Below are 27887 nucleotides of genomic sequence, written 5' to 3' on the forward strand. Positions count from 1 at the left end.
GGACTGGATGAAGCACGGCTGGAATCAAGACTGCCAGGAGAAATATCAATATGCAGATGCACCACACTTATGGCAGAAAGTGAAGAGGACCTAAAGAGCCTCTTGATAAAAGTGAAAGAGGAAAGTGAAGAAATTGGCTTAAAGCTCAACATTCAGAAAACTAAGATCATGGCATCTGGTCCAGTAACTTCATGGCAAATAGATGGGGAAACAATGGAAACAGTGACATACTTCATTGTCTTGGGCTCCAAAATCACTGAAGATGGTGACTGCAGCCATGAAATTCAAAGATGCTTGCTCCTTGGAAGAAAGGCTATGACCAACCTACACAGCATATTAAAAAGCAGAGACATTATTTTGCCGACAAATGTCCATCTAATCAAAGCTATGGTTTTTCAGTACTCACATATGAATGTGAGAGTTCGACGATAAAGAAAGCTGTGTGTCGAAGAATTGATGCTTTTGAACTGTAGTGTTGGAGAAGACTCTTGAGAGTCCTTTGGACTTTAAGGAAATCAAACCAGTCCATCCTAAAGGAAATCAGTCCTGAATATTCATTGGAAGGACTGATGCTGAAGCTGAAGCTGAAACTCCAATACTTTGGCCACCTGATGCAAAAAAAAAATGACTCATTGGAAAAAACCTGATGCTGGGAAAGATTGAAGGCAGGAGGAGAAGGGGACTGCAGAGGATGAGCTTGGTTGGATAGCATCACTGACTCTATGGACATGAGTTTGAGCAAGCTCCAGGAGTTGGTAATGGACAGGGAAGCTTGGTGTGCTGCAGTCCATGGGATTGCAAAGAGTTGGAAACGACCAAGCGACTGAACTGAACTGAAGAGTGTTGTGTAAATGGAATCATGCAGTCTTTATGGGTTGAGTTTTTTATTCACACAGTTCTCTGACGATTCATCCAAGTTTTGGGGTATATCAACAGTTTTGTTCCTTTTTATAACTGATTGCTGTTTCATGATACGAACATACTTCAGTGTATTTACTCAGTTTCAGAAAAACATCTATTTCTGCTTTATTGACTATGCCAAAGCCTTTGACTGTGTGGATCACAATAAACTGTGGCAAATTCTGAAAGAGATGGGAATACCAGACTACCTGACCGGCCTCTTGAGAAACCTGTATGCAGGTCAGGAAGCCACAGTTAGAACTGGACATGGAACAACAGACTGGTTCCAAACAGGAAAAGGAGTACGTTAAGGCTGTATATTGTCACCCTGCTTATTTAACTTACATGCAGAGTACATTATGAGAAATGCTGGGCTGGAAGAAGCCCAAGCTGGAATCAAGATTGCTGGGAGAAATATCAATAACCTCAGATATGCAGATGATACCACCCTTATGGCAGAAAGTGAAGAGGAACTAAAAAGCCTCTTGATGAAAGTGAAAGAGGAGAGTGAAAAAGTTGGCTTAAAGCTCAACATTCAGAAAACTAAGATCATGGCATCTGGTCCCATCACTTCAAGGGAAATAAATGGAGAAACAGTGAAAACTGTCAGACTTTGTTTTTTTGGGCTCCAAAATCACTGCAGATGGTGTTTGCAGCCATGAAATTAAAAGATGCTTGCTCCTTGGAAGGAAAGTTATGACCAACCTAGATAGCATATTCAAAAGCAGAGACATTATTTTGCCAGCAAAGGTCTGTCTAGTCAAGGCTATGGTTTTTCCAGTGGTCATGTATGGATGTGAGAGTTGGACTGTGAAGAAAGCTGAGCACCAAAGAATTCATGCTTTTGAACTGTGGTGTTGGAGAAGACTCTTGAGAGTCACTTGGACTACAAGGAGATCCAACCAGTCCGTCCTAAAGGAGATCAGTCCTGGGTGTTCTTTGGAAGCAATGATGCTAAAGCTGAAACTCCAGTACTTTGGCCACCTCATGCAAAGAGGTGACTCATTGGAAAAGACTCTGATGCTGGGAAGGATTGGGGGCAGGAGGAGAAGGGGACAACAGAGGATGAGATGGCTGGATGGCATCACTGACTCGATGGACATGAGTCTCAGTGAACTCCGGGAGTTGGTGATGGCCAGGGAGGCCTGGCGTGCTGTGATTCATGGGGTCGCAAAGAGTCGGACACGAGTGAGCAACTGAACTGAACTGAACTGAACTGAAAGGACATCCAGGTTGTTTGTAGTTTTTGGTTATTGTAAATAAAGCAGATATAAATTTTCATGAAAAACAAGAAGGAATGAAATCTGGTCACATGCTACAACATGGATGAACTTGAGGAGATTCTAGTAAGTAAAACGAAGCCAGCACAAAAAGACAAATACTGTATATCCTATTTATATGAAGTGTCTAAGAGTAGTCTAATTCAGAAACAGAAAGTAGAATGGTGGTTGCTTGGGGCTGGGAGGAAGAGGAAATAGGGTGTTGTTGAGTAGGCAGAGAGTTTTTTCATTTTTGCAAGATGAAAAAGTTCTGGAGATCTATTTCACAACACTGTGAATATACTGAACACTGATGAATCATACACTTAAAAATGGGTCAGATGATACATCTTATGTTATGTGTTTATTTATTTATTTTTTTTTACCATAGTAAAAGTAAGATAGTTCAATGTTTAGTCCACTTATTTGGTTTCACAAATGAGGAAACGAAAACTGAAAGAGGTTATGTGACTAAAGCAATATCACACAGAGATATTGGTGTGATATCTCTTTAATATCACACCCCTCTTTAACTAGTGTTAAAGCCAACTCTTTTGACAACTGTCACTAATGAAAGCTAACAGGATATAAAATCGGGCAATTAGATTAGACAATTCCAAATAAAGCCTTCATAGTGAATCCATTGGAGAAGGAAATGGCAACCCACTCCAGCGTTCTTGCCTGGAGAATCCCAGGGACGAGGGAGCCTGGTGGGCTGCCGTCTATGGGGTCGCACAGAGTCAGACACAACGGAAGCAACTTAGCAGCAGCAGCAGCAGTGAATCCATGGCTAACATTTTTTAAAAGTGGAAAGAGTTCAATTTTCTGAGAACAGAATTTTATCTACAAGGAAACATGGTTACTTTTTTACCTTCAAAAACTTTGCTTGGAGTTGCATTAATACATCTATTCTTCTCCGTTCTTTTAGTTTGGTCAAAAGCTTCTTTTGCCAAGGATCACATTTTGGCTTAATCTAGTGGACAAACACATACACACAACTTAAATATAACAGAATGGTTCTCAATAAAAGTTGCAAATAAAGAGAACCAAGGACTTTCTGAAATGGGATCTGGCCTCAGTGGTAGTTTTCTAGAGCATGTGAAGTCTTGGCAAGGGTCTGTGTGGATTCTCAGGTCTGTGGAGGGAGAGGGCAACAGCAGTTCCTACTGGTACCTGGCCTGAGATGCAGTAGCTCCATCTAGAATGACACGGCACCATTTGCTGGCGGAAGGGACCTTAAATCCATCAGTGTTGGGCACTGCACTAACTTTATGGGGCAAGAGAAGTTTGCCCACAAAATCTCCTTGTGGCTCCACATGTAAAACTTCACCTTTCATGTTAGCAAGCTGTATTTCAAAAATTAGTTCTTGAGTACTTCAATGTACTCATAACTTTCAAATTTAGATCTAGCTCTAAGCTCCAGCCTGTTATATCCAACTATCTCCTTGATATTTATACTTGAATGGCAAGTATAATAATTTAAAACAGAAAGTCCAGCTTTCCTTACACCAACCACCTATTTGCTCAAGCCCCAAATTTAGGAATAACCTGTGATTTCTCTGCTTTCCTTCCATCCATCTTTATCACATAAGATGTTTCCTTTGTGACACAGTTGATCCTCATTATTCATGGATTTTGTATTTTTGGATTTGCCTACTCACTGAAACTTCTTTGTCATTCCCAAATCAATACAGAACTTTCCTGAACATTCATGGACATGCACAGGATGGTTGAAAAGTTCAAGTCACCCAACCCCACATTCCCAGCCGAGGACAAACAAGGTGACATTCACCTATTTACTACTTATTTGAGTGTGTACTATAAACAAATGTTCTTTTTATGGCCTAATTAGTGCCAGGTTTTTATACTTTTTGTGCTTTTCATTAGTAATTTCACTATTTAAAATGGCCTCCAACAGGGGGCTGAAGAGCTGTCTAGTGTTCCTAAGTATAGGAAGGCTGTGATGTGTCTTGTAGAAGGACAAGTGTTCAAAAAGCTTCGTTCAGGTATGAGTTATAGTGCTATTGGCTATGAGTTTGATGTTAATGAATCAACAACATATATTGAATAAAGTCTCTTCAAATAGAAACACATATAAAACTAGTTATGTATCGATCAATTGATGAACCTAACCTTTTATTTCCCCTATGAAAGTGGTTTAGGATTTGTTAATTCAGTATTTGTGGCAACTTTACAGAACATAACTCCCCTCAAACAATGAGAATCAACTGTATTTACCACTATCTCAAATCAACTCATTTAACCTACTCACTTTTGAATAATTGTGAATTGTGTCTCTCCAGCACCATGGGCCATGTATGACACACAGAATGCAGTCAGTAAACAGTTCTGGACTAAAAAACTGGATTTACACAATTCAAGTATAACTTTGAATGTTCTTTATTCTTGCCAAGTAGCCCAGGTCACTAACAACAAGGAGTTCTGACTCAGTCAGATCAGATCAGTCGCTCAGTCATGTCTGACTCTTTGCAACCCCATGAATCGCAGCATGCCAGGCCTCCCTGTCCATCACCAACTCCCGGAGTTCACTCAGACTCACGTCCATCGAGTCAGTTATGCCATCCAGGCATCTCATCCTCTGTCGTCCCCTTCTCCTCTTGCCCCCAATCCCTCCCAGCATCAGAGTCTTTTCCAATGAGTCAACTCTTCGCATGAGGTGGCCAAAGTACTGGAGTTAGAGATGGGCAAAAGAATATGCGAGAACTTCCAGGAAAGGTAGATCAGCCTGGCTAACTTCAACAGACTCAAGGCAGGAAGGAGCTGGGGGATGGTGGTAAATAAGGCCAGGTTTTCTAAGCCGCCTCTCCTAAGTCAGGCAGGCACCTACCCTTGCTCCCAGGGCACAGTTTGTTGAGGGCATTGAGGAGAGGGGACAGTAGGTATCTGACAGACCGGATGCTGCCAGGTTGTCTGGCCTCCCTGGAGAACACTCTGTGACATGGCTGACATCATTTACAAGTGACCGTCACCACAAGGCTCCTTACCTTTATAAAGGAAGTCCAGTTGGCTCTCTTTTTCAAGGCCCTACGAGGTCCTGCCAAATTCAAATTTTCCACTTTAGCTATCCCAGCATTATAGTCTGGAAACGTTTGCATTCTCTGTTGTTCCATGAAGATGCTTTGAAATTTTTGGGAAACCTAAACAGGATGGAGAAAAGAGAAGCCCAGGGGCAAAAAATAGTCTCAGGCTGAAGGCAATTTCAAGAACAGGTACTGACTGCCTCTGAAAGAGTCTTGGAGTCAAACTATTTTATACAACATGATTCTGTGACAGTAATAGGACTTAAATGTAAATACCTGAGGGGCACATGCTTTCCAGTCAGCCTATTACTATAATTATGTGTGTGTTACTTGTTCTGAATACCCGCTCCAAAGATTGGAAATAATGTAATATATTTATTTATATATATATTTAAATGGACCCTCAATGGGCAGTAGATTGTCTTTCTTTGGGAATACATTCCCTTTTCCTGACCACCTGGTAAATGAGAAAATTTAAGGGTTAGATAAATCCTGCGCCCAGAAGCCTGACCAGGACATTGCTAGAGAGAAGAGTCCAGATGCTGGGACCTGTTAAAACTCCTTATGGTACATCAATCATACCCCTCGCATCTCAGTTCCAGACTGAGGCTTTCTATGATATAACTGCCTACTGCTAAGATGCAGACACTGCGTGCTCCCTTCTTGGGCAGACCCAGCCTCCCTGTGCAACTGCCTTTATCAGTGCACCAGCCACCTGCATCACGACTTCCTCAGTGCAAGGAGAGCTTGTGGAGGGAATCTCAAGAATCTACCCCATGGTGATGGTTGCAAAACAATGTGAATGCTCTTACTACCACTTAGCTGTACACTTAGAAGTGGTTAAAAGGGTAAATCTTATGTATATTTAATTACAGAGGAAGAGAGAGAACCTGACACACACTAGGGCCTGAAAAAAAGTTTCCGGAATGAGTAAGTTCAATGAGACACAGAGCTAAAGATTCTTCCAGTTAATGCTGGTACTTTCCAGGCTGTGTTATCCAATACTATTGCTCCTAGCCATACGTGGCTATTTAACATTTAAATGCGAATTTATAAAAATTAGATAAAATTTAAAATTTAGTTCCTCATTTACACTACCCAGTGTTTCACAGTCACATGTGACTGACTAGTGGTTACCACATCAGACAGACACAGATCATACCCATCAGTGCACAAAGTTCAATGAGATGGTGCCAGTCTAAGCTAGAGTGGCAAACTTTTTCTTAAAGGGCCAGATGGTAAATATTTTAGACTTTGAAAGCCACATGGTCTCTGTTACAACTACTCAATGCTGCAGTTACAGTGTGAAAGCAGCCACAGACAGTACATAAATGAAAGGGCATGGCTGTATTCCAATAACACTTAGCTTTAACAAACACTAGGAGGTGGGCTGCGGGCTGTAGTTTGCTGACCCTGCTCTAGGGCTTTGGAAAATCAAAATAAACACTCTTCCTGTTTATAGAAATTTGTCCTACACAAAAAAATGTGTTGTAATGTGATTATCTTGGGAGTACAATTAGCACTGCACATAATACTGTTACAAGAAAATCAAAAGTGGAAACTCTCTCTATGTGAAGACAAGCTGTTCTTTGGGGAGAAGGCTGCTCTGTGGGAGAGTTCTGCAGCCTCAAGTTCTTTTGTTATCACTGATGACAGTCTACTGTGCCATAACCTATCTTTATTTATTTGGACTCTTTTCAACACTGTCTTGGTCTGATTCTGGTTTGGGTCTATCATAATACTTGCTGATAATGAATGAGGGTGAGGATACTCCCATAGAAGCACTCTATACTGAAGACAGTGCTGCTACTGATATGAAAAGAAAGACAAAAGCTAAACATCACCACCTTCAAAGAAACCAGAGGACATGTGATACCACTGGTTCCAGTGAGCTTTAAGAGTCCGTGTTACATAATAAAAGAAATAATCCCAGTAAAATAATGCTGGAACAAATACACATGGATGTGAAACTTCAAGGTAAAAGTAAATGGTGATATAGTAAGTAAGTAAGTAAGTAAGTGGTTCCTTCTTACACAAAGGGTGTTCAAAAACATACAGATTTGATCTTTGCCTTTTTGGATTAATCAACTTATTATTTTTACCTAGCAAATACATATATGTACAAATATTATACACCCAGATCTAGAAAAATATCTTTTTGTTGAAACTCTGGCTAAAAAGTTTATTATTGTAAATTTGAGGTTCTCTATGTATAATCCTATTTTTTTCCCTTTGAAACAAGTTCTAATATGGCTTTTGATAATATGATTTTTTTATTCAAGGAGGTGCAACACCATGAGACAGCAGACTATGACTGCTTAACTTTAAAAATCACTACACAATATACACTGTACTGAATATAAAGCATTTTGCCAACTGAAGAGCTATTGGTACACTTTCTGAGAATCAAAGGGCTTTAGACACTAGACAACTTCATACTAAAAAAATGCCAAATCTTGGCTATGTTTACATCATCTATTATGGACTACAACCTACCATTTTCTTTAAATTCTGCAGAAAAATAATCCTACAATCCCTCTGGGTTGGATATTCAAGGGTTTCAAAATTCTAACAGAGAGAAAGTTCAACCGCTAGTCTAAATCTCACTATTACTATTATATTTTATCACGGCAGTGTGAATATCCAACTTCATGGCAGATACTAGTATTTTCTTTCATGAACACCTATATTTGCATTAAGAAAGAATCCATAAAGTACCAAGGCAAAAAGTTCTGTCTCCTTAGAAGCATCGCTCAGCTCTTCCACGTCATAAGAGATACTGAAATGCGAGAGCAGAAGCCTCAGCTGAGGTTTCAGTTCTTCTGTTTCTGTTGTGTGTTGGGGCAGAACGAAAGCAGTTTCTGTTCTCATTGGCCCTGAAAATATCCAAAATCAAGAGCATTAACACCAATGAATACCGGTCTCAGAGAGAAAAAGGAGAGTCCTTTGAGAAAACTGAAGTCAGGGCCTCTTCCATGGATGGTGAGGGCCATTCTGCTTCATGCCCAGCCTTCTCTGCCACAGTTTGTAAACTGCACACACTCAGCCAGGCCTATCTGACGAACTCCTGGTGCTGGTTTTCTGGGGGAGGTAGTTAGGACTCCCCCTTCTCGTAGCCTGCAGGAGAAATCCAACAGACCCTTTGGGGAATGACAGTGAGAACAGAACTACCTGTAGTCCTTTGGGGTAGACAAAGAATATGACTTCCAAGTTAACAAATCAGGAGAAGCTGAGAACCTTCACCTCCTTTCGCCTGGCTCACTCTTACACATCTCTAAGCACCCAGATTGGACTTCCCATTTGAGATACCTTCTCTGATTCCCCACAACAGGGTTGGCTGCCTCTCCAGGTGCAACTGGTAAATTCATCACTCAGAGTAAAAACCTGATCAGATTTCTAAGTCATCTGTAACATAAGGTAAGGGTAAGAAGACTATTAAATTGATTCAGATAAGGGAAGTCTCTAAAGATCATGTAAAACTAAAAAGGAAGGGACTCTGCTCAATGTTATGTGACAGCCTGGATGGGAGGGGGGTTGGGGGGGAGAATGGATACATGTATATGTACGGCTAAGTCTCTTCACTGTTCACCTGACGCTATCACAACATTGTTAATTGGCTATTAACCAATACAAATGTTTTTGGTATTTAAAAAAAATAGAAATGAAAAGTTTTCAATCCTGGGGAAAAAAATGAAGGTGACCTTAGTGATCACTTGATCTAAAAGGCTTATTTTGGAGATGAGTAAATTGAGGCCCAAGGAGATGAAATGACTTAAACATGTAGGCTCACAGTGAGGCTACAACAGAATAGGCCTAGAGCCCAGTACTCCAAACTTCAAGTTTATTGCTTCCCCCCCCCTTAATTGTCTAGCTATAAAGATGGAGATAATAATTTCTAAGAGAAGTGTTTGTTATTTTTTTCCACCAGAAAATATTAGATTAACACTTGTTAATTAAGAAGATAAAACTTTTGGAAATTCCCTGGCAGTCCAGTGGTTAGGATTTGGTGCTTTCACCACCGGGGCCCAGGTTTGATCCCTGGTCAGGGAACTAAGATCCTATAGACTGCATGGCATGGCCAATTTTTTTTTAAGATATAATTTTTTGGTACATAGAAAAATTTCAAGCAAAATCAGGTGCACACGTGAAAAATCACAATCTTTTCTCCACATTTCCTAAGGGGAAAGAAGACTTCTTACCTGAAACACTGGCATTCGTAGAGTCTGGAGATGCAGAACCCTGGATGTCAGGGTCAGTGTCATCAACAGGAAACTTTTCATTTTCCTGACCAACCTCAGGGACTTCGTCAACAGCTACACTCAGAGCTTTGGAGATGGGTAAATACTGGAGAGCCTACAGAAGGGGACAACCAAGGGGCTACATGTCAATTCAGTTCTCAAAGAATCTTCCAGACTTTGTTTCAGGAGCAGCTCTTTGGTTTGACAGAGGAGGAAAGAGGCAGAGGTGGGCCTCAGTAATCTGCTCAATCATGAAGGGCTAAATCTGGAGCTAGGGACCTTGTGTTGTCATCCAGGCAGGCCTACCTTGATCAACGACCCATAATGAGCAGGGCATCATGTGAGGTGCTAGAGATACAAAAATAAGTAAGACATGGACCAAATTCAAAGAGTTCAGAGTTTAGTAGGGGACCAGGACTTAGAAGCAGATCATTACTATGCCATGTGACAAGGGAGAGATGATTCAGAGGTAGACCCCACAGTGACTGATTGGGGAAGGGATGATGTCAGGATGATGGCCAGGAGTCATGGTTGGTGGTATCACTAGGATGAGATGTAGTGGAGTAGGAAAAAATTAGGTGGCAAAACAGCAATCTTTCTAAAACAGAATGTGGTCACATCACTCCGTTCTGATGCCTGTATCTTGCAGTAGGGCCTCTCCTCTGTGACTCTTTACTTTGTGATTATACTCATCACATTGTATTTAAGTTGACTTAAATACAACTTTAAGTTATATTTAAGGACTTTACTTGCCCTTTTTCCTATCATCCTGTGACTCACATTTTGTTGCTGCTGTTCAGTCACCAAGTCATGTCCCACTCTTTGTGAACCCATGGGTTACAGCACTCCAGGCCTCCCTGTCCCTCACCATTAGCAAAGATTATATACTCCCATTGGCCCAGGATATGTCCCTGGCATAAATTAGACCCTCACTAGAGGTTGCTGAATAAAAAAAGTGGATCTACATTAGAGAGCATAAATCCAGAACAAGAGGCTGAAAACAAGAAATCATAGCGTGAATACAAAATAGTGTAACAGAGACATCTTTGGGTAAGCTAAATGGAGTGATTTCATTACAGCAAGGTTCCAAAAGAAAAATACTTTCAAAGGTCTCAAAGAAAAAAGCTAGTGACCCATTACTTTCCTGTTGTTTATAAGGCAGATGGAATACAGAAACTGACAACCTCAAATTAGGTGGCAGGTGTGAAGAAAACAATGTCCTGACCATCCTGGGAAGGCAATGCATCGCCATGTAACTGTTTCACGTACCTGCACATAGTGGTGAATAATCTTGAGTGAGTGTAGGTGACACACTAACCAATTTGTGTAAATAGTCAGGTCTTCCTGTGTCACTAAGTTAGGAGTGTTCTTTTTTCCCATAAGGAAGTTTTCTCGTGCAACAGACAATCGATCAGCTCTCTGAAGAGCATCATTGTATTCCTGCATAATGTAGACAACTTGTTTCTGTTTAAGAGAGATGCCAAGACAGAAGCTGATGATTTGCAAGCCTTATTCTTTGTGTCATTTGCTTCCAAGTATAGTGTATTACTGTTTGGGAGCCAAATAAGCTCTTGTAATATTAAAACTCTTTCACATTTTGAATTTGACTAATAAGGACAGCAATCAGTCATATTCTCACAACTCTGAAGGAAACTGACCCTAGCAAAGAGTCAGTGCATAAGAAAATTTAGTAACTGGAGTTGGCTTCTTAGATTTTTTAGCTATAGCCTATGAAGAAAAATAAATTTTCTATTATAAAATCAAATCTCATTTAAATCTTCTGCCACAGGAGAAACTAAGGGCATCCATTTTCACATTTTGAATTTGACTAATAAGGACAGCAATCAGTCATATTCTCACAACTCTCAAAAAAGTAAAAATAGAAAACTGAACAGCCCTATGGCAAAGAGTCAGTGCATAAGAAAAATTTAGTAACTGGAAAACCAGTTGAGACACATATATCCCAATGTTCATTAGATTGTTTAGATGAATGGACAAAGAAGTTGCAGTACATATATGCAACGGAATATTACTTCAGCCAATTAAAACAGGAACAAATTTGAGTCAGTTTAACTGAGGAGGACAAACTTAAAATCTATTATACAGTGTGAATTAAATCAGAAAGAGAAAAACAAATATCATATATTAATGCAATATATTTTTTTTTTTTTTTTTATTCCTCCCCATACCATCCCCATCCTGACCCTCCTCCCTGAAGCATCCAGCATCGCACTGAACCTGGACTGGCATCTCGTTTCATACATGACATTTCACATGTTTCAATGACATTCTCCCAAATCTTCCCACCTCTCCCACAGAGTCCATAAGACTGTTCTATACATCAGTGTCTCTTTTGCTGTCTCGCATACAGGGTTATCGTTACCATCTTTCTAAATTCCATATACATGCGTTAGTATACTGTATTTATGTATTTTCCTTCTGGCTTACTTCACTCTGTATAATAGTCTCCAGTTTCATCCACCTCATTAGAACTGATTCAAATGTATTCTTTTTTAATGGCTGAGTAATACTCCATTGTGTATATGTACCACAGCTTTCTTATCCATTCATCTGCTGATGGACATCTAGGTTGCTTCCATGTCCTGGCTATTATAAACAGTGCTGATGAACATTGGGGTACACGTGTCTCTTTCCCTTCTGGTTTCTCAGTGTGTATGCCCAGCAGTGGGATTGCTGGATCATAAGGCAGTTCTATTTCCAGTTTTTTAAGGAATCTCCACACTGTTCTCCATAGTGGCTGTACTAATTTGCATTCCCACCAACAGTGTAAGAGGGTTCCCTTTCTCCACACCCTCTCCAGCATTTATTATTTGTAGATTTTTGATCGCAGCCATTCTGACTGGTGTGAAATGGTACTCATAGTGGTTTTGATTTGCATTTTCTGATAAAGAGTGATGTTGAACATCTTTTCAAGTGTTTGTTAGCCATCTGTATGTCTTCTTTGGAGAAATGTCTATTTAGATCTTTGGCCCATTTTTTGATTGGGTCATTTATTTTTCTGGAGTTGAGCTGTAGGAGTTGCTTGTATATTTTTGAGATTAGTTGTTTGTCGGTTGCTTCATTTGCTATTATTTTCTCCCATTCTGAAGGCTGTCTTTTCACCTTGCTAATAGTTTCCTTTGATGTGCAGAAGCTTTTAAGTTTAATTAGGTCCCATTTGTTTATTTTTGCTTTTATTTCCAATATTCTGGGAGGTGGGTCATAGAGGATCCTGCTGTGATGTATGTCAGAGAGTGTTTTGCCTATGTCTCTCTCTAGGAGTTTTATAGTTTCTGGTCTTATGTTGAGATCTTTAATCCATTTTGAGTTTATTTTTGTATATGGTGTTAGAAAGTGTTCTAGTTTCATTCTTTTACAAGTGGTTGACCAGATTTCCCAGCACCACTTGTTAAAGAGATTGTCTTTAATCCACTGTATATTCTTGCCTCCTTTGTCAAAGATAAGGTGTCCATATGTGCGTGGATTTATCTCTGGGCTTTCTATTTTGTTCCATTGATCTATATTTCTGTCTTTGTGCCAGTACCATACTGTCTTGATAACTGTGGCTTTGTAGTAGAGCCTGAAGTCAGGTAGGTTGATTCCTCCAGTTCCATTTTTCTTTCTCAAGATCGCTTTGGCTATTCGAGGTTTTTTGTATTTCCATACAAATTGTGAAATTATTTGTTCTAGCTCTGTGAAGAATACTGTTGGTAGCTTGATAGGGATTGCATTGAATCTATAAATTGTTTTTGGGTAGTATACTCATTTTCACTATATTGATTCTTCCAATCCATGAACATGGTATATTTCTCCATCTATTAGTGTCCTCTTTGATTTCTTTCACCAGTGTTTTATAGTTTTTATATATAGGTCTTTAGTTTCTTTTAGGTAGATATATTCCTAAGTATTTTATTCTCTTCTGTTGCAATGGTGAATGGAATTGTTTTTTAATTTCTTTCTGTTTTCTCATTATTAGTGTATAGGAATGCAAGGGATTTCTGTGTGTTGATTTTATATCCTGCAAACTTTACTATAATCATTGATTAGTTCTAGTAATTTTCTGGTGGAGTCTTTAGGTTTTCTATGTAGAGGATCATGTCATCTGCAAATAGTGAGAGTTTTTTCTTCTTTTTCCAATTTGATTCCTTTTTTTTTTTTCTGCTCTGATTGCTGTAGCCAAAACTTCCAAAACTATGTTGAATAGTAATGGTGAAAGTGGGCACCCTTGTTTTGTTCCTGACTTTAGAGGAAATGCTTTCAATTTTTCACCATTGAGGATAATGTTTGCTGTGGGTTTGTCATATATAGCTTTTATTATGTTGAGGTATGTTCCTTCTATTCCTGCTTTCTGAGAGTTTTTATCATAAATGGGTGTTGAATTTTGTCAAAGGCTTTCTGCATCTATTGAGATAATCATATGGTTTTTGTTTTTCAATTTGTTAATGTGGTGTATTACATTGATTGATTTATGGATATTGAAGAATCCTTGCATCCCTGGGATAAAGCCCACTTGGTCATGGTGTATGATCTTTTAATGTGTTGTTGATTCTGATTGCTAGAATTTTGTTTAGGATTTTTGCATCTATGTTCATCAGTGATATTGGCCTATAGTTTTCTTTTTTGTGGCATCTTTGTCAGGTTTTGTATTAGGGTGATGGTGGCCTCATAGAATGAGTTGGAAGTTTACCTTCCTCTGCAATTTTCTGGAAGAGTTTGAGCAGGATAGGTGTTAGCTCTTCTAAATTTTTGGTAGAATTCAGCTGTGAAGCCGTCTGACCTGGGCTTTTGTTTGCTGGAAGATTTTTGATTACAGTTTCATTTCCATGCTTGTGATGGGTCTGTTAAGGTTTTCTATTTCTTCCTGGTCGAGTTTTGGAAAGTTGTACTTTTCTAAGAATTTGTCCATTTCTTCCTCGTTGTCCATTTTATTGGCATATAATTGTTGATAATAGTCTCTTATGATCCTTTGTATTTCTATGTTGTCTGTTGTGATCTCTCCACTGTCATTTCTAATTTTATTGATTTGATTTTTTCCTTTTTGTTTTTGATGAGTCTGGCTAATGGTTTGTCAATTTTATTTATCCTTTCAAAGAACCAGCTTTTGGCTTTGTTGATTTTTGCTATGGTCTCTTTTTGTTTCTTTTGCATTTATTTCTGCTCTAATTTTTAAGATTTCTTTCCTACTAACCCTGGGGTTCTTCATTTCTTCCTTTTCTAGTTGTTTGAGGTGTAGAGTTAGGTTATTTATTTGACTTTTTTCTTGTTTCTTGAGGTGTGCCTGTATTGCTATGAACTTTCCCCTTAGGACTGCTTTTACTGTGTCCCACAGGTTTTGGGTTGTTGTGTTTTCATTTTCATTCGTTTCTATGCAAATTTTGATTTTTTTTTGATTTCTTCTGTGATTTGTTTGTTATTCAGCAGCGTGTTGTTCAGCCTCCATATGTTGGAATTTTTAATAGTTTTTCTCCTGTAATTGAGATCTAATCTTACTGCATTGTGGTCAGAAAAGATGCTTGAATGATTTCTATTTTTTTGAATTTACCAAGGCTAGCTTTATGGCCCAGGATGTGATCTATCCTGGAGAAGGTTCCATGTGCGCTTGAGAAAAAGGTGAAATTCATTGTTTTGGGATGAAATGTCCTATAGATATCAATTAGGTCTAACTGGTCTATTGTATCGTTTAAAGTTTGTGTTTCCTTATTAATTTTCTGTTTAGTTGATCTATCCATAGGTGTGAGTGGGGTATTAAAGTCTCCCACTATTATTGTGTTATTGTTAATTTCTCCTTTCATACTTGTTAGCATTTGTCTTACATACTGCGTGTGCTCCCTGTTGGGTGCATATATATTTATAATTGTTATATCTTCTTCTTGGATTGATCCTTTGATCATTATGTAGTGACCTTCTTTGTCTCTTTTCACAGCCTTTGTTTTAAAGTCTATTTTATCTGATATGAGTATTGCTACTCCTGCTTTCTTTTGGTCCCTATTTGCATGGAAAATCTTTTTCCAGCCCTTCACTTTCAGTCTGTATGTGTCCCCTGTTTTGAGGTGGGTCTCCTGTAGACAACATATGTAGGGGTCTTGTTTTTGTATCCATTCAGCCAGTCTTTGTCTTTTTGTTGGGGCATTCAACCCATTTACGTTTAAGGTAATTACTGATAAGTATGATCCTGTTGCCATTTACTTTATTGTTTGGGGTTGAATTTATACACCATTTTTGTGTTTCCTGTCTAGAGAATATCCTTTAGTATTTGTTGTAGAGCTGGTTTGGTGGTGCAGAATTCTCTCAGCTTTTGCTTATCTGAGAAGCTTTTGATTTCTCCTTCATACTTGAATGAAATCCTTGCTGGGTACAATAATCTGGGCTGTAGGTTATTTTCTTTCATCATTTTAAGTATGTCTTGCCATTCCCTCCTGGCTTGAAGAGTTTCTATTGAAAGATCAGCTGTTATCCTTATGGGAATTCCCTTGTGTGTTATTTGTTGTTTTTCCTTGCTGCTTTTAATATTTGTTCTTTGTGTTTGATCTTTGTTAATTTGAGTAATATGTGTCTTGGGGTGTTTCGCCTTGGTTTATCCTGTTTGGGATTCTCTGGGTTTCTTGGACTTGGGTGATTATTTCCTTCCCCAGTTTAGGAAGTTTTCAACTATTATCTCCTCAAGTATTTTCTCATGGTCTTTCTTTTGTCTTCTTCTTCTGGAACCCCTATGATTGAATGTTGTAGCGTTTAATATTGTCCTGGAGGTCTCTGAGATTGTCCTCATTTCTTTTAATTGTTTTTCTTTTATTCTCTCTGATTCATTTATTTCTACCATTCTATCTTCTAATTCACTAATCCTATCTTCTGCCTCTGTTATTCTACTATTTGTTGCCTCCAGAGTGTTTTTAATTTCATTTATTGCATTATTCATTGTATATTGACTTTTTTTATTTCTTCTAGGTCCTTGTTAAACCTTTCTTGCATCTTCTCAATCCTTGTCTCCAAGCTATTTATCTGTGATTCCATTTTAATTTCTAGATTTTGGATCAATTTCACTATCATTATTCGGAATTCTTTATCAGGTAGATTCCCTATCTCTTCCTCTTTTGTTTGGTTTGGTGGGCATTTATCCTGTTCCTTTATCTGCTGGCTATTCCTCTGTCTCTTCATCTTGTTTAAATTGCTGAGTATGGGGTGTCCTTTCTGTATTCTGGCAGTTTGTGGAGTTCTCTTTATTGTGGCTATTCCTCACTGTGTGTGGGTTTGTACAGGTGGCTTGTCAAGGTTTCCTGGTTAGGGAAGCTTGTGTCAGTGTTCTGATGGGTGGAACTGTATTTCTTCTCTTTGTTCAGTCGCGCTGTGGGGAGGGAGGGAGGGATGCTGCAAGCAAATAACACTGGCGTGCGCTCACAGTGCCTCAGCCACACTGGGTCTGCCCCCGCTCACTGCGCGTGTAGCCTCCCTGCCCACACTGCTCGGGCTCTAGGTTGTTCCGCCGGGAACAATCCAAGGCTGGCCCTGGGTTGCATGTACCTCCCAGGTCCAAGCCACTCAGGTTCAGGCACTCGGATAGTCCTCAGAGGCGCAGACTCAGTTGGGCCTGAGTATTGTGCTCTTCCCAGGTCCGAGCAGCTCAAGTGATGAGGTGTTTGGCGAGCGCCAATGCTGCGACATATCGCCTCCCCGCCACTCGGTTATCTGGGCGCAAAACCGGCGCACCTTCTTAGGCAGATGTTAACCGCCCAGACCCCAAGAAGTTTTAGTTAGCAAAGAAGCCTGCTTACAGTTTTATAGATAATGTCTCTCTGGGGCTGCGATTGCCCCCTTCCCGCTCTGGCTGCCTATCACCGGGGGGAAGGTCTGCAGCCGGCTATCTCTGTTCAATTCTTTGTTCCGCACACGGGCCTGGCGGTCTTAGGTTGGGGCTGGCTGGCGTAGTAGATATCCCACAGTCTGGTTTGTTAGCCCAAATTATTTCGCTCAGATAGTGCTCAGGTATTCAGGCCAGATTCTTACTCTAAGCGATGCAGCCCGCGCTGCGCGCCCCTGCCCAGCCCCGCTTGTTAATGGCGCCTGCAGGCGCTCTGCGCTGCTTCTCCACTGGGGAGTTACCGTGAGGACTCGCAATCTTCGAGTTTTAATTGTTTATTTATTTTTTCTTCCTGTTACGTTGCCCTCTGTGCTTCCAAAGCTCGGCACAGATTCGCAGTGAGAAGGTTTCCTGGTGTTTGGAAACTTCTCTCTTTTTAAGACTCCCTTCCGGACGGAGCTCCGTCCCTCCCTCTTTTGTCTCTTTTTTGTCTTTTATATTTTTTCCTACCTCCTTTGAAGAGTTGGATTGCTTTTCTGGGTGCCTGATGTCCTCTGCAAGCATTCAGAAGTTGTTTTGTGGAATTTACTCGACGTTTAAATGCTCTTTTGATGAATTTGTGGGGAGAAAGTGTTCTCCCTGTCCTACTCCTCCGCCATCTTGGCTCCTCCTCAATGCATATATTTATATACAGAATCTATAAAAATGGTACTGATAAAACTATTTGCAGGGCAGAAATAAAGACAAAAACATAGAGAATGGATTTGTGGACATAGTAGGGGAAGGAGAAGGTGGGATGAATTGAGAGATTAGCACTGAAACATACATTGCCATGTTTAAAACAGATAGCTACTAGGAAGTTCAGAGAAGGCAATGGCACGCCACTCCAGTACTCTTGCCTGGAAAATCCCATGGACGGAGGAGCCTGGTAGGCTGCAGTCCATGGGGTCGCTAAGAGTCAGACATGACTGAGGGACTTGATTTTCACTTTTCACTCTCATGCATTGGAGAAGGAAATGGCAACCCACTCCAGTGTTCTTGCCTGGAGAATCCCAGGGATGGGGGAGCCTGGTAGGCTGGCGTCTATGGGGTCACACAGAGTCGGACACGACTGAAGTGACTTAGCAGCAGCAGCAGCAGTAGGAAGTTGCTGTATAACACAGGGAACTCAGTCTGGTGCTCTGGGATGACCTAAAGGAGTGAGATGAGGGGCTGGGAGGGAGGCTTCAGAGGGAGGGGATATATGTATACTTATATCTGATTATTGTTGTATGCAGAAACCAACACAATATTGTAAAGCAATTATCCTCCAATTAAACATAAAAATTAAAAAAAAAATAGAACTACCATGTCATCCAGCAATCCCATTTTTGGGTATATATATATCAAAGAAAACAAAATCATTATTTTAAAGCGATATCTGTATTTCAACATTCCATTGCAGCATTATTCATAATAGTCAGATATGAAAACCTAAGGGTCCATCAACAGATGGATGAATGGATAAAAAAAATGTGGTAAAAATACATATAATGGAATATTATTCAGCCACGAAGAGGAGGGGAATCCTAATATTTGTAATAACATGAATAAATCTGGAGGACATTATGCTAAATGGAATAAGCCAGACAGAGAAAAAGACAAATACTGTGTGGTATCCCTTTATATGGAGTCTTAAAAAAAATGTCAAACTCAGAGAAGCAGAGAATAGAACAGTGGTAACCAGGGACTGGGTCTTCGGGGAAAAGGGGAGATGTTGGCCAAAGGGTACACATTTACAGTTTATGTAGCATGACTAAGTCTAGAGATATAATGTACAGGCATGATGACTAAATAAATAATAGCACTGACAAGGTTAATGACCATTTTGTTTCATCATAGAAAATAGCCCATTGATTCTGTTCATGGGCTTCCTACCTTGTAAAAAGGATAAAGTTGCTCCATGATCTTACTGTGATGGCAAAATCTCTTCCACCTAAGCATGTGTAAATATTTACTCTGGGCCAGCTGGGTAATTCTCTCTGTATAATGCTTTAACAACAACAACAAAAATTAACGAGAATACAATTAGGAAGGAAGGAAGGAGGGGTGTTCTCAGTCGTGACTGACTCTTTTCGACCCAATGGACTGTAGCCCGCCAGGCTCCTCTGTCCATGGGATTCTCCAGGCAAGAATACTGGAGTGGGTTGCCATTTCCTCCTCCAGGGGATCTTCCCACCCCAGGGATTGAACCCATGTCTCCTACATTGGCAGGTGGGTTCTTTACCAACTGCACCATGGGAAGACTGGATTAAACCTTAAGAACAGAAATAATAGGAAAATAAGTTTGGCTGTTTTTAAAGGATCTACCAATACTTTCTACATGAAGATCATAAAATTAAGAAACCTGGCTCAATATACCATTCAAATTTAAATAGATATTTTGTCAATCCAACAGATTATAATTTCATCTATCAGTTGTTGAAATTTTAACAGTGACATAAAAGCCTATAAAATTATCTAAAGCTAAGCTTAAAATTTTTTTAAAAACTGAAGTTTATGAATCTAAAGTACAAAGAACATTATAAAGGAGATTATAGCTTTTAACCTTAGATCAAGAATTTTACTTATACTTAAGTGTAGTCAAATGGAGAAGGCAATGGCACCCCACTCCAGTACTCTTGCCTGGAAAATCCCATGGATAGAGGAGCCTGGTAGGCTACAGTCCATGGGGTCACTAAGAGTTGGATACGACTGAGCAACTTCACTTTCACTTTTCACTTTCACACGTTGGAGAAGGCAATGGCACCCCACTCCAGTACTCTTGCCTGGAGAGTCCCAGGGACAGGGGAGCCTGATGGGCTGCCATCTATGGGGTCGCACAGAGTCGGACATGACTAACGCGACTTAGCAGCAGCAGCAAGTGTAGTCAAATAAGCCAATTCTTAAAAAATGTTATTTCTGATAAAAAATAATACTGCTATGATGGAATAAGTAGGATCAGATGCACCCTTCTATCATAAACCATTAGAAAATAGGGCAAATTACACAAAGCAACTGTTTACTGACATGCAACAACAGGCAATGCAGAACTCTTGTCCTTGAGAGAAAGGAAACAAATGAAATGAGCTCTGGTTTTCTGTCTGAAGAAGGCAGTTTTTGAACTAGAATAGGAAATCAGAGCATGATGGTCTCTCTGAGTTAAGGATAGAGAAGTCAAATTTGGAAAGTTGAGTCAGCTGGAGTTGACAGGGCAGAGTAATGGAGAGGAGAAAGTTATGCAGAAAAAGGGCTCCAGAAACCTACACAGAGATTTCTGAGTTCTTTGCTGACTATTAAGCACTGCATTGCAGAGGGTGGAACTCCTTGAGGCTGTGCAAAGAATAGCAAACTAGGGAATTGTAAACTGAACATTTCTCAGAGTTCAGACAGAACTAGAAGACGTTCAACTTTCAATCTGACAGAGTAAAGAGTCCTCACTAAATACCTGGGGCATTCAGCAGAGACACAAAAGGGGTGACAATTTAGTAAGAAGAATAAAGTATGTTTGGAGTAAAAGTTACTCTAAACCTGCTCTAGGAAAGCTTCAAGACCAAGCCTTGTAAGTGTGAAACTGATCTATAACTTAATTGCCTGCTAGAATGAAGTATAACATCCTTAAAGGAATATAAAAAAAATCAGCATTCAGCAATGTAAAACTGCAATGCCTAGCCTCTAGGAAAAATTACTAGACATGCAAAGAAGCAGAAAAATATGACCTATAAGATGGGGAAAAATTAATGAAGAGAAACAGGCTCAGAAATGGCACCAGTGATAAAATGAGCAAACAAGGACTTTAAAGGAGTTTTTATTACTATGCTCAGTATGTTCAAGAGTTGAGAGGAAAATGTGAACATAATAGAGAAATGAAAAATATTTTAAAAAGTTAAATAGAGCTTTTAGAAATGAAGACTACAATATATGAAATAAAAAATTCATTGGATAGGATTAACAGCAGATTAGAACTGGACATGGAACAATGGACTGATGCAAAATTGGAAAAGAAATATATCAAGGCTGTATATTATCACCCTGCCTACTTAACTTATATGAAGAGTACATCATGCTAAATGCCAGGTGGGATGAATCACAAGCTGGAATCAAGATTGCCAGGAGAAATATCAACTACCTCAGATATGCAGATGATACCACTCTAATGGCAGAAAGTGAAGAGGAATTAAAGAGCCTCTTAATCAGGGTAAAAGAGGAGAGTGAAAACCTGGCCTAAAACTCAACATTCAGAAAACTAAGATCATGGCATCTGGTCCCATCACTTCATGGCAAACAGATGGGGAAATAATGGAAACAGTGACAGATTTTTTTTTTTTTTCTGAGCTCCAAAATCACTGTGGATGGTGACTGCCCCCATGAAATTAAAAGATGCTTGCTCCTTGGAAAGAAAGCTATGACAAACCTAGACAGCACATTAAAAAGCTGAGACATCACTTTGCTATATACATATAGTCAGTGCCATGGTTTTTCCAGTAGTCAGGTATGTAGTGAGAATTGGACCATAAAGAAGGCTGAGTGCAGAAGAATTGATGCCTTCAAATTGTGGTGCTGGAGAAGACTCTTGAGAGTCCCTTGGACAGCAAGGAGATCAATCCAGCCAATGCTAAAGGAAATCAGTCCTGAATATTCATTGGAAGGACTGATGCTGAAGCTGAAACTCCAATACTTTGCACATCTGATGGGAAGAGCTGACTCATTGGAAAAGACCATGATGCTGGGAAAAATTTAGGACAGGAGGGGAAGGGGGTAACAGAGGATGAGATGGTTGGATGGCATCACAGACAAAGGACATGAGTCTGAGCAAACTCAGGAGATAGTGAAGGACAGGGAAGCCTGGCATGCTACAGACCAAGGGGTCACAAAGAGTCAGACAAGACTTAGCAATTGAACAACAATAGGAGCAGCAGAGGATTAGACAGTGAAGAAGAAATGGTTAGTAAACTTGAAGATATAGCAATAGAAACTATACAAAATGAAGCATGGAGGGGGGGAACAGAAAAATTTAACAGAGCCTCAGTGATTTATGGAAGATATGAAGTGATTTAACATATATGTCTAGGCTTCTCAAGTGATGCTAGTGGTAAAGAACCCACCTGCCAATGCAGGTAGATGTAAGAGACACAGGTGTGATCCTTGGGTTGGGAGGATCCCCTGGAGGAGGGCATGGCAACCCATTCCAATATTCTTGCCTGGAGAATCCCATGGATGGAGGAGCCTGGCAGGCTGCAGTCAATAGAGTGCAGAACAGACACGACTGAAGCATGCACGAATGAAATGTATATGTCGCTGCAGTCCCAAAAGGACAAGGAGGGATATAAAATACATTTGGAGAAATAACAGTTGAAAAAACTTTTAATTGATAAAAATGATAAAATCACAATCCAAGAAGTTCAACCAACTCCAAGCAAGAGAAACACAAAGAAAACCTCATCAAGGAACATCATAATCAAATAGCTTAAAACCATTAAGAGAAAATCTTAAAAGCAACCAGAGAACAAAAGAATAAAAAGTATTAGGAAATGGAAACAATGCAAACCAGAAGACAGTAGAGCAACACATTTAAAGAGATAAAAGGGAAAAAATATCAGCCTAGAATACCATATTGAACAAATATACCTTTCTAAAATGAAGGCAAACAAAGACCTTTTTTTTAATTCAAACAAATACCAAGAGAATTTGGTCCTTGGCACATCTGTTCTACAAGAAATGTTAAATTAAGTTCTTTAGGCAGAAGATAAATGATAACATATGGAAACTTGGATTCTACCAAGCTTTTTCAAAGCTTTTGCCCGTCTAGTCAAAGTTATGGTTTTTCCAGTAGTCATGTATGGATATGAGAGTTGGACTATAAAGAAAGCTGAGTGCCGAAGAATTGATGCTTTTGAATTGTGGTGTTGGAGAAGACTCAAGAGTCCCTTGGACAGTAAGGAGATCAAACCAGTCAATCCTAAAGGAACTCAGTCCTGTATATTCATTGGAAGGACAGATGCTGAAGCTGAAACTCAATATTTTGGCCACCTGATGCAGAAAAGTGACTCACTGGATGCCAGAAAAGATTGAAGGCAGGAGAAGAAGGGGACTGCAGAGGATGAGATTGGTTGGATAGCATCACTGACTCTATGGACATGAGTTTGATCAAGCTCCGGGAGTTGGTAATGGACAGGGAGGCCTGGCATGCTGAGGTCCACAGTGTCGCAAAGAGTTGGACACAACTGAGTGATTGAACTGAACTGAAGCTTTTTCAGCCTCTGCACTATTGATGTTTGGGACTGAATAATTCTTTGCAGTCAAGGGGTGGTTCTGTGCATTGCAGGATGTTTAGCAGCATCCCTGGCCTCTACTCACTAGAAGCCAGTAGCAACCCACTGCTGCTGCTAAGTCGCTTCAGTCGTGTCCAACTCTGTGCGACCCCATAGAGGCAGCCCACCAGGCTCCCCCGTCCCTGGGATTCTCCAGGCAAGAACACTGGAGTGGGTTGCCATCTCCTTCTCCAAAACATGAAAGTGAAAAGTGAAAGTGAAGTCGCTCAGTCGTGTCCGACCCTCAGCGACCCCGTGGACTGCAGCCTTCCAGGCTCCTCCATCCATGGGATTTTCCAGGCAAGAGTACTGGAGTGGGGTGCCATTCCAACCCACTCCCCTCCCCAAATTATGACAGCCAAAAATGTCTTGCCAAGCATCTCCAACCTTCACCCTCCCCTCCTTTTCTCTTCCATGAGAAACACTGATACACACTAAGGAATGAAGAGTGCCAGAAATATTAGGGAAAGAGAATCCTGGATGAAAATAATGACATTAGTTTGACTTGCAAACAAAATCTGAATATTTTTGTTTCTGTATGATTTATTATTAGTTAATTGCTAACTTATTACTTATTAGTTAGTTGCTAATAATCTACTTTGTATGCATAGTGAGGTTGTAACTCAAAACACAAGAGTAAAGAACAATGAATTTTTAAAATCTAAACAGTACATGCTTATTATAAATTTTTTTAGTTTTAGAAAAACTATAAAATTTTTAAAATAATTTCTATTATAAAAATTTAGAAAATGCATAAAAGCAAAAAAAGGAAATTCATTGTTTGCCATTCAAAGACAGTAATTACTAACATTTTGGCCTATGTCTGCTCTTCAAGTGATTTTTCTGTACACTACATGACCATTATTGTAATATACATACACACATATGTTTTTGTTACCTAATATTACATAACACAATAATTCTTTATGCAGAAAATCTTTAAAGGCAGAACAATAATCTATCAAATACCATACTGTTTTTCTTAACTCTCCTATGATTAGACATTTAGGCAACTCCAATTCTTTCACTTTTATTATAATGCTGCAATAATGATCATTATGGAATATCTTCCCCCCACTCCCCATGTTGTGAGTTATTTTCTTAAGAGAGATTTCCAGAAATATCTTCCTTAGGTCAGCCAACAGTTTTTGAGGTCTGCAACTATCTTAGTCAATGTTGTATTGCTTCCTAATACCAGCACAGGGAGTAACTAGTAGAAACTTTGCCAATTGTCTAGTGCCTATAACTAAGCTGAACTTAAATGGCATGTTGTAGCTGTTGTTCAGTTGCTAAATCATGTCTGACTCTTTGTGACCCCATGGACTGCAGCACTTCAGGCTTCCCTGTCCTTCACTATTTCCCGGAGTTTGGCATGGGTCTCTAGCAAAGAAGAGCATTTATATGAACCAAATTCTGCAAACCATACATATAGAGAATATTGTACCCTGGCCAGAGGACATACCAGAAAGCCAATTTTGTTCATACATTTCTACTAAATTTCAAATCTCCTTTTCAAATTACAAAATGACTCTTACCTGCAACAGAAGCAAAGGTAAATTTTCAGGAGTGTACTCTCTCCTTAGGCAGCTCTCTAGCTCCCTCTGCATGACATCTGATTGAATAACAAGGGACTTTGACTCAGCCACCTGAACCCCGGAGAACAGAGCAAGCAAAGAAAGGGAAAGAAGGAAACAAACAGTGTCTATGACAGAAAATGACATACAATTTCTGATCGCTTTCATATGTTATGCTGTTATACCTAAGATTTCAAATAATTATTTTTAACATCATAAATCAAGGAACTGTAAAGTTGAACACTACAAAAATCAGGTATCTCCGAAGGATTGGCCTTCTCTGGTCCAGCAGTGAGCTGAATGTTTTTTCTTTGTAAACACTGTCAGTAAGATCAGCTGCTTGTTTACAAAAAGTTTTCCTTGTCAAGAGTTTCCAACAACTTAGCAAATCCTAATTCACTGTTGTATTGAAATAGCCCATTGTTTTACTCACCTGTAAAGTTTTCTTTAGGGCAAGTTCCCTTTCTCTTCTAAAGTAAGAGATGTCCTTTGGCATTCGAACAGAGCTGCAGAAAATTTTATGCAACAGAAGTTGTAATTATAGAAGCTATTATAAATCAGATTAAAGACTGTTGCTATTGTTTAGTCGCTAAGTCAAGTCTTATTCTTTGCGACCCCATAGACTGCAGAGCACCATGCTTCCCTGTCCATCACTATCTCCTGGAGTTTGCTCAAACTCATGTTCATTGCGTCTGTGATGCTATCCAATCATCTCATCCTCTATCACCCACTTCTCCTCCTGCCCTGATTAATCTGCAACTCCACAACTGCTCATTTCTAAATAAATACATTGCACTGGATTATTGGTGGCATGTAAAGGCCACAGGCTTCTGTCTTAGAATCTCTCTTGTGTATAGCTCATTCCTGTTAAACCTTAACTTGGGCCAGATGTCCTCTCCTTCTGCTCACAAATACATAGTCTTTCCTTTTACCCCAACTTATCTCTCTAGAAAGAGAGACAGTGGTGAGGACATTTCTTACTCCTACCCATAGTTCCTTCTATAATCTCATTTCTCACAATTACTGTGCTTATCAGACCTCTATATCATCGATTTTATTTGACACATAAAATAAGTATTATTCAAACAAAATGTTTTTATTTTTGTGTTCTAGCTCAGTTATCTGGAGGATGAAAATGATCCTTATATATCAAACATGAACTACTTTGGAAATTATTTTAACCAAATTTTCTGCTTCAAAAATTTATTCATCTCTAGGAAAAACACTGCAGAAGTGCTTGCTTAAGCACCCTCATTGACTGTTGTCCAAGCCTAACCATGAGGAAGGTGTTTGCACCAGGGACTCTGACATAAGGAAGTACAAGCAGCATTGCCCTGGAGTCTGATAAGAGGTGGGACCCTGGGTCAGAAAGAGGGATCCTCTCCACATTGGGTGTAAGATACACCCCAGGGCTTGGCCGCTTCGGGAACATTAAAACCATGGTGCAAATGTTAATGTATTAAGATGGGACTCTTAATACAGACTCTTGCAAACACTGGCAAGGGGACCACAGGAGATCGTTCTGGAATACATGTGAGAAATGAGATTTGAAGGGGATTGTAGTCAGTAAAGTTCAAATTAATATTGTTCATGTGACCATTTATCAGTCCTCCTTGAATAAATTTTAAGGGAAGATGAAAATAGATTGTTAGTTTATACACTTGTCAGCAGTTCACCCCACTGGAATCATGGTCCTGTTTCTCAAAGGAACACCAGGCTGACAGTCAGAAGGCCTCTCAATCATGTGGGACTAAGAAACCCATGAGCCAGCTATGTTGAATTCCCAACTGCAGTTGGAATAATGCCTTCTCTTATCTCATGTCTTGGTTTTGATGAAAAAAGACACAAGTTTTGAAAGGGCCTTGAGGGTAAAAGCATGAATAAATCAAAGGTATAATTTCTGTGATTACTGGGTACCTGTATCCTGGCTACAGCCTCACAGAGATGGAAAACCAGTAACCACCTAGAAAGGGGACCAGCTACTAAACAGGCAGTCAGGGAAACAGAAGAAACCCATTCTTTCCCTGCCCTCTTGTCTTCTAATTCTTTGGCATGCTGGGAGTTTGGGTGGGATTCAGGGTTCAGCTCTCTGACCCTCTCTTGCTCAGATCATGCCTTTCCTCTCAGTTAACCTCAAAGTGTCTGTGAATGACCTAAAGAGTTCAATTGCTATCATTGGCAGCATTTACCTGTAGAATAGTTCTTAATAGAACATCATTTTGCAGAATTCACTATCAAATACCTCATATTATTTTTGTTTTGAAATTTCTCATCAAAATCAAGGTCAAATTCAGTTAAAATATCATTGGAGAAAATAAGGTTTCATTGACTATGGTTTGTATAATAGCTTCTGGAATCTTAAGACAATGATATGTGTGAGATGGAAGAGCACCTTTTCATTTTCTTTGGTAGCACATTGCCTCTAAATGCCTTGACAATTCTAGAATATAGGAAAGCCTTAAGGGCAGCAGTCAAGCCTGAGCTTGAGATGCTGCCAAATGTCCAAGTAAAAAGGAGAGGGGGGCTCTGATGGAGATTATGGGATATGAGTAGTGGTTGAAGCTCTTGAAGACCATGCCTTCACACTGCCACTATTTACCTGTAAGTTTGATGAGCTGACCCCTGGAGAGTCCATTGTTCTTCTATCTCAGACTTCAGTTCAGTCAATTGTGTAGCCAGTTCTTTTTCCAACACCTGGATCCTTTCTGTGGAAGCGATCTTATAAATTTCATCCATGGTTTGCAATTACTAATT

General features: G+C 39.7%; 1 protein-coding gene across 1 annotated transcript; it reads right to left on the minus strand.

Annotated features, from left to right (window-relative positions):
- Window positions 1–2688: 2688 nt before the first annotated feature.
- Window positions 2689–27887, minus strand: LOC138989145 (putative uncharacterized protein C6orf183). The gene is made up of 10 exons (XM_070376445.1): window positions 27733–27887; window positions 25567–25639; window positions 25095–25205; window positions 19148–19261; window positions 10708–10902; window positions 9400–9553; window positions 7919–8076; window positions 5165–5317; window positions 3031–3132; window positions 2689–2736 (listed from the first exon to the last, which is right to left on the minus strand). Exons 1-10 carry the CDS (start codon window positions 27867–27869, stop codon window positions 2689–2691), a joined length of 1245 nt encoding a protein of 414 aa, XP_070232546.1. The 5' UTR covers window positions 27870–27887.

Source organism: Bos mutus, chromosome 9 (genome assembly GCF_027580195.1).
Source record: "Bos mutus isolate GX-2022 chromosome 9, NWIPB_WYAK_1.1, whole genome shotgun sequence".
In the NCBI taxonomy this organism is placed as follows: domain Eukaryota; kingdom Metazoa; phylum Chordata; class Mammalia; order Artiodactyla; family Bovidae; genus Bos; species Bos mutus.